At 34.1% G+C, this 15,904-nt stretch overlaps 1 protein-coding gene across 2 annotated transcripts in view; it reads right to left on the bottom strand.

Moving 5' to 3' along the window:
- The window catches only part of FSTL5 (follistatin like 5), a 771,710-nt gene that overhangs the window by 148,853 nt on the left and 606,953 nt on the right, over positions 1 to 15,904 (bottom strand). For both annotated transcript variants that reach the window (XM_059374351.1, XM_059374341.1), the window contains exons 9-10: positions 13,926 to 14,087; positions 8,968 to 9,102 (exon numbers count right to left, since the gene is read on the bottom strand). In XM_059374351.1, the coding sequence (XP_059230334.1) occupies positions 8,968 to 9,102; positions 13,926 to 14,087 (297 nt within the window). The remainder of the gene's footprint in view (positions 1 to 8,967; positions 9,103 to 13,925; positions 14,088 to 15,904) is intronic.

The raw sequence follows: 15,904 nt of genomic DNA, 5'->3' as shown, positions 1-15,904 counted from the left end.
ACAAACCATAAGTGACTCTTAATCTCACAAAGCAAACTGAGGGTTGCCGGGGGTAGGGGGTTTGGGAGAAGGGGGTGGGATTATGGACATTGGGGAGGGTATGTGATTTGGTGAGTGCTGTGAAGTGTGTAAACCTGGTGATTCACAGACCTGTACCCCTGGGGATAAAAATATATGTTTATCAAAAATAAAAAATTTAAAAAATAAAAAAAAAAATAAAAAAAAACACATAATTTTCAATAATCATTCTCCATGTGAATGATCTAAACACTCCCATAAAATGGCACAGGGCTGTAGATTGGATAGAATGACAGGACCTGTCCATATGTTGTCTACAAGAGACCTATTTGGAACCTAAGTCTACATCCAGACTGAAAGTGAAGGGATAGAGAAGCATCTTGAATGCCTCAAAAGAAAGTGGGGTAGTAATTCTCATATCAGATAAATTAGATTTTAAGCTAAAGACTGTAGTCAGAGATAAAAAGGACACTAGATCATTCTCGAAGGGTCTATCCACCAAGAAGATCTAAAAATTATGAATATTTATGCCCCCAGTATGGGTGCAGGCAACTACAAAAAACAACTGTTAATCAAGATATTCATATCAATATGAATGCATTCATAGTAGGGGATCTTAACACTTCACTCTCAGTAAAAAACAGATCATGCAGGCAGAAAATCAAAAAAGAAACAAGTGCATTGAATGACACATTGGACCAGATGGACCTCATAGATATAAACAAAACACTCCACGCTAAAATAACAGAATACTTATTCTCTTTGAATGCACATGGATCTTTCTCCAGAAGAGAACACATTTTGGGTCACAAAAAATGCTCAACCAATACCAAAAGACTGAGATTATTCCCTGCATATTTTCAGACCACGATGCTTTGAAACTGAAACTCAACCACAAGAAAAAGTTTGGAAGGAATTCAAACACCTGGAAGCTAAAGACCACCCTGCTTAAGAATGTTCGGTCAACCAGAAAATCAAAGAAGAACTTAAACAATTCATGGAAACCAAAAAGAATGAAGATACTTTAGCCCAAAACCTATGGGATACAGCAAAGGTGGTCCTAGGGGAAGATACGTAGCTATCCAAGCCTCCCTTAAAAAAAAAAAAAAAAATTGAAAAAGACAGAATATACCAGCTCTTGTTACACCTCAAAGAACTGGAGAATCAACTACAAATTAAGCCAACCCCATACACAAGAAAGGAAATAATCAAGATTAGAGCAGAGATCAATGAGAGGGAAGCTAGGGATATAGTAGAGCACATCAATGAAACTAGAAGGTGTTTTGTTTGTTTGTTTGTTTGTTTGTTTGTTTGAAAGAATCAATAAGATCAATAAATCATTGGCCAAGATAATCCAAAAGAAAAGAGAGAGGACCTAAATTAATAATATTATGAATGAAAGGGGAGAGATAACATCTAATACCAAGGAAATAGAAACAATCATCAGAAATTATTATCAACAGTTATATTCCAATAAGTTAAGCAACCTAGATGAAATGGATGCATTCCTAGAAACCTAAAAACTTTCAAAACTAAATCAGGAAAACATTGACAACCTGAATACACCAATATCTAGTAATAATATTGAGGCTGTGACCAAAAACCTCCCAGAAAACAAGAGCCCAGGACCTGACGGATTCCCTGGAGAATTCTACTGAACATTCAAAGAAGAAATAATACCTATTCTACTGAAGCTGTTCAGAAGATAGCAACAGAAGGAAAACTTGAAGACTCTTTTTATGAAGCCAGCATTACCCTGATACCCAAACCCCACCAATAAGGAGAATTTCAGACCAATATCTCTAATGAGTATGGATGCCAAGATTCTCAACAAGATCCTAGCTAATAGGATCCAACAGTAGATTAAAAAAGTTTATCCACCATGACCAGGTAGGATTTATCCATGGGATTCAAGGATGGTCCAACATTTGCAAATCAATCAATGTGATAGAACAAATCAGTAAGAGAAGAGAAAAGAACCACATTGTCCTCTCAATTGATGCAGATAATGCTTTTGACAAGATATAGCATCCATTCCTGATTAAAATGATTCAAAGTATAGGGATAGAGGGCACATTCCTCAACTTCATAAAATCTATTCCTGAAAAACCCATAGCAAATATCATCCTCAATGGGGAAAAGCTGACAGCCTTTCCTTTGAGATAAGGAACATGAAAAGAATGTCCACTCTCACCATCGTTGTTCAACATAGTACTAGGAGTCCTAGCAATAGCAGTTAGATAAAAAAAAAAAGGAATAAAAGGTATTCAAACTGGCAAAGAAGAAGTCAAACCCTCTCTCTTCACAGATGACATGATACTTTATATGGAAAGCTCAAAAAACTCTACCCCCAAACTACTAGAACTCGTATAGCAATTCAGTAATGTGGCAAGATATAAAATCAATGCACAGAAATCAGTTGTTTTCTTATACACTAACAATGAAAAAATAGAAAGGGAAATGAGATAATTTATTCCATTTACTATAGCACCAAGAACCATAAGATACCTGGGAATAAACCTAACCAAAGAGGTAAAGAATCTGTACTTGAGGAATTACAGAACACTCATGAAAGAAATTGAAGAAGATACAAAAAGATGGAAGAGCATTCCATGAGCATGGATTAGAAGAATAAACATTGTCAAAATGTCTATACTGCCTAGAACAATCTATACTTTCAATGCCATCCTGATCTAAATTCCACCGGCATTTTTCAAAGAGCTGGAACAAACAATCCTAAAATTTGTGTGGAACAAGAAGGGACCCCAAATTGCTAAGGAAATGTTGAAAAAGAGAAACAAAACTGGGAGCATCACGTTGCCTGATTTCAAGCTTTTACAGCTTTTACAAAGCTGTGATCACCAAGATAGCATGATACTGGCACAAAAACAGACACATAGACCAGTGGAACAGAGTAGGATCCCAGATATGGACCTGCAACTCTATGGTCAAAAAATCTTTGATGAAGCAGGAAAAAATATCTAGTGGAAAAAACTCAGTCTCTTCAATAAATGGTGCTGGGGAAATTGGACAGCTATGTGTAGAAGAATGACACTTGACCATTCTCTTACACCATACACAAAGATAAACTCGGAATGGATAAAAGACTTCAACGTGAGGCAGGAATCTATCAAAATCCTAGAGAACATAGGCAGTAACCTCTTCAACATTGACCATAGCAACTTCTTTCAAGCTATGTCTCCAATGGCAAAGGAAACAAAATGAAAATGAACTTTTGGGACTTCATCAAGATCAAAAGCTTCGGCCCAGCAAAGGAAATAGTCAATAAAAGAAAGAGGCAGCTGACAGAATGGGAGAAGATATTCGCAAATGACACTACAGACAAAAGGCTGATATCCAAGATCTATAAAGAAGTCCTTAAACTCAACACACACAAAACAGGTAATCACATCAAAAAATGGGCAGAAGACATGAAAAGACACTTCTCCAAAGAAGACATACAAATGGCTAACAGACACATGAAAAAATGTGCATCATCATTAGGCATCAGGGAGATTCAAATCAAAACCACATTAAGATACCACCTTATACCAGTTAGAATGGCCAAAATCAACAAGACAAGTGTTGGAGAGGATGTGGAGAAAGGGGAACCCTATTATACTGTTGGTGGGAATGCAAGTTGGTGCAGCCACTTTGGAAAACAGTAGAGAGATTCATTAAGAAATTAAAAATAGAGCTTCCCTATGACCCTGCAATTGCAATACTGGGTATTTACCCCAAAGATACTGATGTAGTGAAAAGAAGGGTCATTTGTACCCCAGTGTTCATACAGCAATGGCCACAGTGGCCAAACTGTGGAAAGAACCAAGATGCTCTTCGACAGATGAATGGATAAAGAAGATATGGTCCATATATATAATGGAGCATTATGACTCCATCAGAAAGGATGAATACCCAACTTTTGCATCAACATGGATGGGACTGGAAGAGATTATGCTATGTGAAATAAGTCAAGTAGAGAGAGTCAATTATCATGTGGTTTCACTTACTTGTGGAGCATAAGGTATTACATGAAGGACATTGGGAGATGAAGAGGAGAAGAGAGTTGGGGAAAATTGGAAGGGGAGACAAACCATGAGAGACTGTGGACTCTGAGAGAAAATCTGAAGGTTTGGGGGGGATGGGGGATGAACCTGATGGTGGGTATTATGGAGGTCACACATTGCATGGAATATTGGGTGTGGTGCTTGAACAATGAATTTTGGAACACTGAAAAAAATAATAAAATAAAATTTTAAAAAATGTAATAAGAATATAAACTGACTAGTGTAAAGAGAAGTAAAGTGTAGCTTTTGTTTTATTTTCTTTTTTTTTTTTAAAGATTTTATTTATTTATCCAACAGAGAAAGATCACAAGTAGACAGAGAGGCAGGCAGAGAGAGAGGAAGGGAAGCTGGCTCCCCACTGAGCAGAGAGCCCGATGCAGGACTCAATCCCAGGACCCTGAGACCACGACCCGAGCCGAAGGCAGCGGCTTAACCCACTGAGCCACCTAGGCGCCCCTAGCTTTTGTTTTCATTCTGTGACAAAAGTGGACTCTGGTGACAAGATATTTAAAATATCTTAATAGCTATATTAAAGGAAAAATGTATTCTCTAATCACTTGAGTCAAATTGTTTTAATGTAAAATGAAATAATGATCTTTATATTTGGATATTTAATTGCATAGATGTCTATATATACTCATCTCTCTCTTTCTCTCTCCCTTTTATCTCTACATATATCTTAATATCTGTATCAATCTCTATTTGTCTCTATATATCATTCATTTTAGAAACTCTAATTTTAAAAATTAATAGATTCTCGAGTTTTTAAAGAATAACTTTTGTTAATGTTTCTTGCAAGGAATAAATAATTACTTTCATAAAATAAGCATGAAGTGGAGGAAGAGCTACTTTATGTCTAGCACTATGGAGAGTGCTCTATAATATCTACACAGATACCCCTTAGTGAGTTAATATTCGTACCGTATCATGACAGATAAAGAAATTAGAGCTCAGAGAGGTTATGTAATAGCTCCAAATCATAGAACTATTATGTGGTAGGACAATGACTCTAACTCATGTCTAATGGCAAAGTTCATGCTCTTCTGTGATAGCAATCTGCTTTTTTGGATGCATGTTGTATCCCATCACTACTGAAAGGGAAAAATGATCTGTGAATTTATTTTTCACGAAAGCAGAATGGTAAATAATTTTTTAATAAGTGCAAATAAAAAGATGAAAGTATCACTGGTGGCTCTGTGACTGTTTCCTTTGGCTTTTTTGAAAATATCTACCTATCCAAAATGCCTTTTGTATAGCCAATATTGGTCTTTGTCCATGGAATTACTAGAAGAGAACCCAGAGCAATCCTTAAGAAGTAGGTTATAAAAGCCAACACCTTTTTCTAAAGTGATCTCCATTTGATTTTGGTTTTGTTTTTGTTATACAGGATTCTGACAGTTTATTGAGTACTAGTAGACATCCCAAGAAAAGCTTGTCTGCTACCTCACAAACATTCTTACATTTCAGTTTTTTCTTTTCTGTAACTCCTAATATTCTGCTAAGTTTGCTCATTTAGTATTATTCAGATTTAAATTATGTGCATATAATTCCAAAATGGGTGTGTTCATGTCAACAAAAACCAAGAGAGTGAAAAGTCAACCTATGGAATGCAAGAAACCATTTTCACTGAGCATGAGAAATGCAAATCAAAACTGCAATGAGATATTATCTCACATTTGTTGGGATGGTTATTATTATAACAAAAGATAAAAGTATGGGCAGAATGTGGAGAAATTGGAACTTTTGCACCTTGTTGGTGGTAATGGAAAATGGTATAGTCATTATGAAAAGTATAGAGATATCTCAAAAAATAACAATGGAGCTATCATATGATCCAGTAACCCAATTTCTGGGAATATAACCAAAAGGACTGAAATCATGATCAAAGAGCTATCTGTACTCATACATTCATTGCAAGAGCATTCACAATGGCCAACATATGGAAACAACTCAAATATCTATTGACAAATGAATGGATAAAGAAAACATTGTATATACATACAATGGAATATCATTTCACCTTAAAAAGAAGGAAATCCTAACATTTATGAGAACATAAATGGATCTGAAAGACATCATGCTAATTGAAGCAAGACAGCCACAGAAATACCAAGACTGTGAAACTATACTTATGTGAACTGTCTAAAAGAGTCAATATCATAAAACAAAATAGAATGGTGGTTGTGAGGTGATGTGGAGGAGGGAAAAATAAAGAGTTGTTCAGAGTGTATAAAGTCCAAGTTATACAAGATGAACAAGCTCTAGAGATCTGTTACACAACCCAGTGTCTATAGTTAACAAAAAAATGTCATGTACTTAAAAACTTAAGAGGATAGAATTTATGCTGTTCTCTTACCAAAATAAATGAGTTAATTCAGTTAAAAAATGAAATCTGTTAGTTTGCTCTCTCATTTTTTAAAATATTTTATTTATTTGAGAGAGAAAGAGAGAGATAATGAGCAGGGGTGAGGGGAGAAGCAGGAAGGAGAAGGAGACTCCCACTGAGCTGTGAAACTTATGCAGGGCGTGATCCCAGAACCCTGGGATCATAACCTGACTGAACCACCCAAGCACCCTTTAGTTTTCTCCCTTTCTCTCTGAAAATGTTACATAATTTAAATACATAAGGAACATCTACAAATAATTTGTATCCAGACGAACAAAATCCTCCAAATCTTTCACTTCCATTTTCCTATAACATGACTTTGAAAGTTCTATAAATATAGATGTTGTAAGGCCTGAATTACTAAAATTGAAAAAATGTTATCTCTTATTTTAATACCATGCAATCTCAAAAATTATTAAAAATGGATAAAGAAGATGTAGTGTGTGTGTGTGTATACACACACACACACACATATATATATATACACAATGGAATACTATGCAACTATCAAAAGAAATGAAATCTTGCCATTTGCAACAATGTGGATGGAACTAGAGGGTATTATGCTGAGCAAAATAAGTCAAACAGAAAAATACAGTTATCATTTGATCTCTCTGATATGAGGAATTTGAGAGGTAGGGCAGGGGGTTTGAGGGGAGGGAAGGAAAAAATGAAACAAGATGGGATCGGGAAGGAGACAAACAATAAGACACTTTTAATCTCACAAAACAAACTGAGGGTTGCTGGGGGGAGGGGGGTTGGGAGAGGGTGGTTGGCTTATGGACACTGGGGAGGGGATGTGCTATGGTGAGTGCTGTGAAGTGTGTAAGCCTGATGATTCACAGACCTGTAACCCTGGAGCAAATAATATATTATGTGTTAATGAAAATAATTTTTAAAATGTATTATTTTTACCTAAAAGCTTAAAGTAATAAGTAAAATAATATAAAAACATGATTTCAGAAGCTGTTTACAATTAAACAAACATTCATATGACTAAGTGTATGAATCAAATTATTTTAAATCTTCCTTAAAATTATCCTCAAATTTACATGCTGGCAAATTCTTAGTGATTAACCCACTAAAGGAATTCTGGCTAAGTATTTTATTCCTGTAACTAAGGAAATATATTAAAAAATTACTTGACCAACAGTAAAAGAAAATCAGTATAGAAAGTTGAAATTAAAATGTGTCACAAATGTCATCATAAAGGACAAAGAAAGCCAAAGTATCTAATTACTTGTCACCTAAAGTTATTTTTTAACAGAAAGTGAATTGCAAATTGATATTTAGCAGAAATATATAAAAGGAGTAGAAAAATTATGGTAGACCTTACCCAGGTTATTAAATCCATCTTTCTTTTCTGTTTTTCTACCTTAAGAATTTTCTTTTTAAATATTTGTTTGTAACGATCATTGTCCTAGACAGACCAAATATAGACAAAAATATATTGGTAGTCAGGAGTTAGATAAGATCCTTCTTCCCCATGGGATCCACTAATATTTCATGTACTCACTGATTTAAAGAGAAATAAGATTCCAAGACAATGCTTTACCCTTTTTCAAAAACTTGGTTCAGAGAAATAAGCAAGCCAAACTAGAGTCCTCCAAATATCAGGACCCTTGCAACGAATTAGATTAATAAGACTTGTGAATATAACAAATCAGACTGAGAAGCAAAGAAAATAGTCATGCCAAATACATCCAGACCCACTCCTAAAACAATCAAACCATGGCATACGCAGACTGAGGAAAGTAAGTGTCTGCGGGATGTCCAATGAACGTTCATTTGATACATGCTATAGGAGGACTTTGAGGCCCAAGAAATTTAGCTGTAACTAAAAATCCATCTATATCATCCCTACCCTATCCATACCTCTTTCACTAGGTAACAATTTTTTTTTAAGAATGATACATTTTTGTCTTATTAGATGGTATAACTGGGAAACATGTACAGCAATGGAAAAGGACTTCTAGCCCTAAATGGAGAAAACACCCCAGGGATTGATGTCTTATTGTGAGTGTCTTACAGTGGCAGTAACCATAGGGCTTACTGCAGAGAAGCCCTGCTCTAGGGCTCATGAACCACTGACTGCAAGGCAACTGAGAGAAAAAGAAAGATATGAATGTATTAAACCTATAGGATCCCTCTTTGCTGTATCTTGGAACCTTGAAATGCCCATGTCGTTTGGGAGAGGGATTTTGTGGCAAGTTAAATTCGTCTATGTGTGAATGGGAAGACAGGACCTGAAATACAGTGTACTACTTGCAAAGGAAATAAAATCATTCTAGTGTTGTATTAAAAATTTCACAAGCTTGTTTAATTCATAAATCTGATTTTAATATTTTTAGATTCTTATATTTCTTATGCTTGAATTTTTTTAATGCATTCTTCATTTTGCCAAATTTTCTGGTGCTTTTGCTTTTTGAAGAAAATAAAAAGCTTAATTGTAGAGTACAACGTGTGTGCGTAAGTGCACTGCAGGTGTATACATACGGGTCTTTCTAGCAGAATCTTCAACAAAAAGAGAAGAGATGTCTTCATCCACTCCTGCTTCATTCTTGGCAATACAAGTGTATGCTCCTGTATCTTCATAGCGTACATTGCTTATATGAACCTCACTGCCATTTGCTGAAAACAGAAGGCAAATGCAACTTGTAAACTATGATTTCAGTTTTGGTACAGTGCTTTCCGATTACACAGTCAAGCAGTTCTCTTAGCTTGTCGTAATTAAACTGTTTTCCTTCCTACTTCCATGCTTTGGAGACATGCCAAATTATTCCAAAATCATTCAAGTGTTTCATAAACTGTGTTGTCATTCTATTGAGAGCCCAAAACTCTATGTCAAATGCACAAGCTTCATATTTTACCTTTATTTCCTATTTCCTGCATTTCATGTGTATGTCATATTGATGACCATAATTCCACTTATATATTTATTTTTAGTATTCAGAATCCACTTTACAAAATTTTAAAATAATAGCAATATGGTTCATACACAGAAGAATATGGATAAAAAGACTTTTCATAAAGATATTCAGTGAGCTACATCATGAAATATAGTACAATTGCCACTTATTAGGTACATTATTGAGACCGTATTATACATCTGGAATTATAAGGTAAGGAAGGTATTAAGTAAGGAGAACAGAAAGGTAGGGCGCCTGGGTAGCTCAGTGGGTTAAAGCCTCTGCCTTCTGCTTAGGTCGTGATCCCAGGGTCCTGGGATGGAGCCCCTCATCGGGCTCTCTGCTCAGCACGGAACCTGCTTCCCTTTCTCTCGCTCTGCCTGCCTTTCTGCCTACTTGTGATCTCTGTCTGTCAAATAAATAAATAAATAAAATCTTAAAAAAAGAGAGAGAGAAAGGTAATAACATGTGATTTGTCTGCAAGATTTCAGTCTTTTGCCAGAAATATCCATAAACAATATTATAACGATATTTGGTATACTGATATACAGTCATAAATTGATACAATCAGTATACAACCAAAGGATTAAGAGAATAATTAGCTCAATTTTTCAATCTTGGTAAGGTACCTTTTTTTTTTTTTTACTTTCTAGTTCTTCATTCAAGACACACATGTTATTTAAAAAATACATATTCTTAAGGGCAACATAGTAATTCATTTAGATGGATCTACTTTAGTAGTTTTACCTTTAAAATAGTAAGTCCCCTCATTAAGACAATGATATTATGAAGAATGCTATTATGAATATAACTCTTAATAAAATAACTTCTTAAGCTAAAATCTGATTTCCTAATGTAGAAATTAGAGCATAATTAACCACCAACTGTGTTGGAAATATGTTGGAAATATACAAGGTACCTTAACATATTTTATATCTTAATTGTCCTAAATAATTCATAATTTTCAGAACAGAATCAGAAACTCATAGATTGATCTTATGGAAATCACTCAATTCAAAACACAAGGGCTAGACACCTATCAGACCCTAAAATTCAGTGCTCGTTGTGCTCATTTGTTTAGGTTTCTGTCTCTCTCTCTCTCTTTCACTTTATTTTCATTCATTCTTTGTTTCTGTGTGTGTTTGTTTCATATTATCCAATCACAAGAACACCACGCATCATGTGTGACAGAGTAATATGACTATTTAAGACAGATAAGTGATGAAATAATCCATAAACCTGTTTGGGGAAAGGACATAGAAAACCAATGGGAAAAAGAGCTAGGGAATGCCAGTGGCTCTCAAGGGATTTGAATGGGATATGGAGAGGCAGTTAGTGTTTGGGGGAGGAATAATGATTCAGATAACTTGAACCCTTTTCCTCACATTACAGATGGTATTGCTCACCTCCATTCCCTGATCCACTGGTGAGAATCACTACTCCAAAACAGAAGGTTGACCATTTGGTTTAGGGTTGTGGGTGCTTTTTCTGTTTTGTTTTGCCATTAAAGGCTGGGTAGATATGCTTTGTAGGCAATAAAGTTTCTTTAACGCTACTCACCTCTGTCATAGCAGCATGAAAGCAGCTATGAACAATATTTTAAAACATGAGTGTGGCTGTGTTCTAAAGACAAAAACAAAAACAAAGCCCCCCAAGTGGCTTTATTTACAAAATGGGCCGTTTCCCAGATTTGGCCTGTGGGCCAAATATACATTATTTTTAAGCCTGTGTCAGCTTCTTGTTTTGCATGATATATAGCTTTCTCCAAAGAAAACACTTTCTCTTAAGAACCGCACACTTAGCAACCTAAAATTCTCTAGATTTTTTTTAAATATCAAAATCAATTTATTCCTTTTTCAAATGTTCGTTTCTCAATATTGTTGTATGTCCCCCTAACCTACATGCTCCAACTGTCTTCCTCCTTCACTACATAATCTGCGATTGCTAGATGTTTTCTACTCTATTGCTAGAACTAGCAATTTCCTCATCCATTTATCATTCTGACACATATACCTTACCAACTGCCAAAACTAGAAAAAGTGGACGTATCTCTGCACTTAGTGTCTCTGCATCTAGTTTTCTGAGTACATTAAGAGACAACTGCATAAGCAAATTTACAAATTCACAGTTTTCAGTTTGCAGGATGTTCCATGCTTGGTATTCACTTCACTTGACCTTGACAGGTATATGCCTTTCATTTCCTGCTCTGTTTTTATTTCAAATCTTTACTCTGTTTGATGTTTCCCATCCTAATACTACCTTCTCACCCGAAGCAAGTGACCTTGTTTTTAAATCATGAAGTGCATACATGTAATTAACAAGTAAACCCAAATCATTTTTCAGTATATATCCTTATTAAATCATCACATTTTATACCTTAAACTTACACAATGCTATCAATTATATTCCAGTCAAAGCTGAGAAAACAAGTAAAGCCAACTTCCTATTTCCATCTACAGCTTCACATGTATTTATTTCTCAAAAGAAGCTCTCTGTTTCTTTCCAAAGAAAATGTCCTTTCTTTTCTTTATGATTTCTACAGTTATTTAGTCATCGTTCCCCACCTCCATTATCTGCACATATTTTTTCTCTCTTAGTATTTCTTCACTCGATGTTCTAAGAAAAAAAATATCATTTGTCCTAATCCTTTCCATCAAGAGCAACTACCTTTTCTTTTGTCCTCCTTTCAAAATCTGAAGAGATTTTTATACTTTCTTACTTCCTCTCTTCTAAACCAAGGAAAATTGATGACTATGAATAAAGTTTTTCCTAAATGTCAAAAGGTCAAACTAATCACCTGACCCATGAATACATTTCAGTGGCTTTCCTCGACCTTTCTGTGCATTTAATATTGTTGAACTCTTTCCCATACTTCGCTTTCTTTTATGTAGGATCACCTTTTTCTCTTGCATTTTGTTGATTTTTAGTCTCCTTGTGTTATTTATCATGATTTGCCTTCTAATTAAACATTTCTGCTTTTCTAGGATTTTACTTCCTCTCATTAACATATCATCCCATCCACTGATGTATTCAGTACATGCCTAGACTTAGACCTTACATGTAATCGTTAACTAAGCATTTGTTGAATAAATGGATAATTAAACTATAGGATTTGGTAACATGTAATCATACAGAAAGCCACAGGGATTTCACATGCCTATGCACCCAGATTTATCTCTTAGGTTGTGCTCTCCACTCTTCATTTTTCATTCTCTCAAAACTTCAGTGATTTTCTCATTAAAAAAAAAATGATAATAGCTACCTTACAAGGGCCCCCACCCTTTCACTATTGAATCTGGAGTGTAATCAGCCCTTCATATGTGCCATTATGTGTATTCCTAGAAACAAGGATATAATATGCTCATCTAATACTGTTTGCTGCTATTAAATGGGCAAGAGATGACAAAGGCAGAAACTAATTAGGACTTTCTTCACTTTAATTACTGTTTATCAGATCAATCCTTTTCTAAGATTATAGACATTAAAAATGTAATCAGTAGATGTAAACATGTAAATTCCTTGAATTTACTTCTACTAATATAGAGATTTGTAGAATCTAGGTTTTAAAGGTCACAATTACTTTCATATGTCATTTCTGACTTACAAAAATAAAATAGTTAATATTTCAAAAAGATTTATTTAAAAACATTTATCAAAACGTTCACTGTTAAAGTGTAATAAGAAGTAAAGTCTATGCTTATACAAATAATGCAAAAACGAAAATATATTCACTTGTAGTATGAATCAAAGGAATTTAAAGCATGCAGTAAAGAATATAGTGTCATACAACAGACACTCCAATAAAAAGACTCGTCATGTTCTACTCTTGATGGTAGAACTAAGATTTATGCATTTTTAAACTTACTGGTATACTCAACATATATGCAACTGCTTTTGCATTATTTAGGTATTTGGAATTACAAAGTTTTTTTTGTTTGTTTTCTACTTACCACATATTCATTATTATTATAATCTGTATAATAATTCTGTCTCATCCTAGACTATTCAAACTTTGAATATTTATATGTTAAAATTCAATAATAACATTAAATACCTTTCAAACAATGTAAGTGTGAAACATATTTAGTATCACTTTTTTCTTTCTTCATTTGCAACTTATGCTACAAAATATTCACTAAGGCATTCTATACTATTGACACTCTCTAAGATTCATTTTTAAAGTATGATTTAAATATTTAAATGATCCCTTCAAAATGTATTCTATGAAGAAATCCATTTATTCTGTTCAGCGTTTCTGCTATAATTCATAGAACAATTACTTAAAAGATGCATAATATTTTACTTATTGCTGAAATAATAGCATAACTAATTATTATGTCATTATTATTTAAAACAAAAAATACTAATGGACTCTATTTCAAATAAAATGTCTTAAGAACAACTATATAGATTTTTTCATATACATGACATTTGGTTGCCATCAACTAGCTTTTTTTTTTTTCAAGTCATGTAAACTCTGTTATAAATTTCAGTATAAAATTTCTGAACAGTCATTTAAGAGGAAAAAGGGCAAATAAAAAGCACCTTGAAGTGTGAGTTGTTTGGACAGCTTTGGTGTTATATCAATTCCATTCTTGAGCCAGCCAAGCTGAGGGTTTGGTATTCCCTCTGCGTGGCACCTGAGACTTGCAGTTACCCCAGGTTCTCGAGCCTGACTCTCTGGATACACCCGGATTACTGGAGGGACTAAAAAAGAAATGGGAGAAAAAAAAATGAATCGGTAAGCCATATTCTTTGATTTTCTAAAAATTGCAGTATGAGAAATTGTTAATTATGTATTTTAATGATATGTATTTCCATAATCTTAGTTTCCAAATATCATCATCTGCAAAAATGTACCACTTACCTTTAACTGTACCAGTAACCTTTAGTACATACAGGTTACTCTGAGACTGTGCCAGGAAAAATACAAGCTGAGTTGGTAATAAGAGAAGTTTTCAAAATATGATAGAAACATTAAAAAAAAATACAGAAGCCAACCTAAAGGGACTTTTATTTGTCAAATATGAGAAAATTTGAGCATTAAAATAAGGAACAATTACAAAAAACATAAGAAATTTAAAAAGACTTAAAGAATTCAATTGTAGGGGCACCTGGGTGGCTCAGTGGGTTAAGCCTCTGCCTTCAGCTCAGGTCATGATCTCAGGGTCCTGTGATCGAGCCCTGCATTGGGCTCTCTGCTCATCAGGGAACTTGCTTCCCCCTCTCTCTCTGCCTGCCTCTCTGCCTACTTGTGATCTTTCTCTCTGTCAAATAAATAAATAAAATCTTTAAAAAAAAAAAGAATTCAATTGTGTAAATAAATAAATGAATATAAAAATGAGGAACAATGAAAATCTTTTCCTTACCATAGCATATATAAAAGATCAGGATAACAATTTCATTTAGAGAAGCATCCAAAAAATAAAATATTTAGAAATAAATTTCAGCAAGGAGGTGCAAGACTTTCACACTGAACACGGCAAAATGAGTTGAAGTATATTTAAAAAAAATAATGAAAAGTCATGAGTTTATGAATTGAAATAATTAATTAGTAGGATAGTAAGAACTGGTAAGAATTGTATGATGACAATACTCTACAAAATTGATCTATAAATACAATGTAATCCTTACAGAAATTCCAACTGCATTTTTTTCTTTTTGCAGAAATGGAAGCGCTAATCCTCAGATTTCTATAGAATCACAAGGGACCCCTGAAATAACCAAAACAACCTTGAAAAATAGTAACACTGGAGGTCTCATACCTCTCAATTTCCAAATATACTATAAAGTACGTGTATAGTATATATATAGGAATCAAAACAATATGATACTGGCATAAGGAAAAAACTCTCAAGTCTATGAAATAGAATTGAGTTGGGAATGCAGGAAAAAACCTATTAATCTATAATTAATTGATTTTACAATAAATGCCAAGAAATAGTCTTTTCAAGAATTGATGCTGAAACAACATCCGTATAGAAAAGAATGAACATGAACTCCTACCTCACAACTTATATAAAATTTAACTCAAAATTAGTAAAAAACCTAAATGTAGGAGCTAAAATAATAAAACACTTAGAAGAAAACTTAAAGGTAAATCTTCCTGAATTTGTGTTTTACTGTTTTCTTAGATATTATTACTCCAAAACCCAAGCAACAAAAGAAAGATCAATAAATTGAACCTCATTAAAATTAAAATTGGGGGGTGCATCAAAGGACACACATTATCATGAAAGTATATGTACAACTCACAGATTAAAACAATATTTGCAGATTGTATCTGATAACATAGTAGTATCCAGAATATATACTAAGCTGTTATAACCCAGAAACAAAGGGCAAATCACTCCCTCTCCATAGCAAAGGAAACTGTCAACATAATGGAAAGGGAACCTACAGAATGGGAGAAACTATTTGTAAACCAGATTATCTGACAGTGGTCAATATCTAAAATATACAACTCATGCACTTTAACAGAAAAAGCAATTTAAAAATGCCCAAAGTACATAAATATGCATTTT

The sequence above is a fragment of the Mustela nigripes genome, chromosome 1 (assembly GCF_022355385.1).
Source record: "Mustela nigripes isolate SB6536 chromosome 1, MUSNIG.SB6536, whole genome shotgun sequence".
Lineage (NCBI taxonomy): Eukaryota > Metazoa > Chordata > Mammalia > Carnivora > Mustelidae > Mustela > Mustela nigripes.
This window is presented reverse-complemented; position numbering and strand designations above follow the sequence as displayed.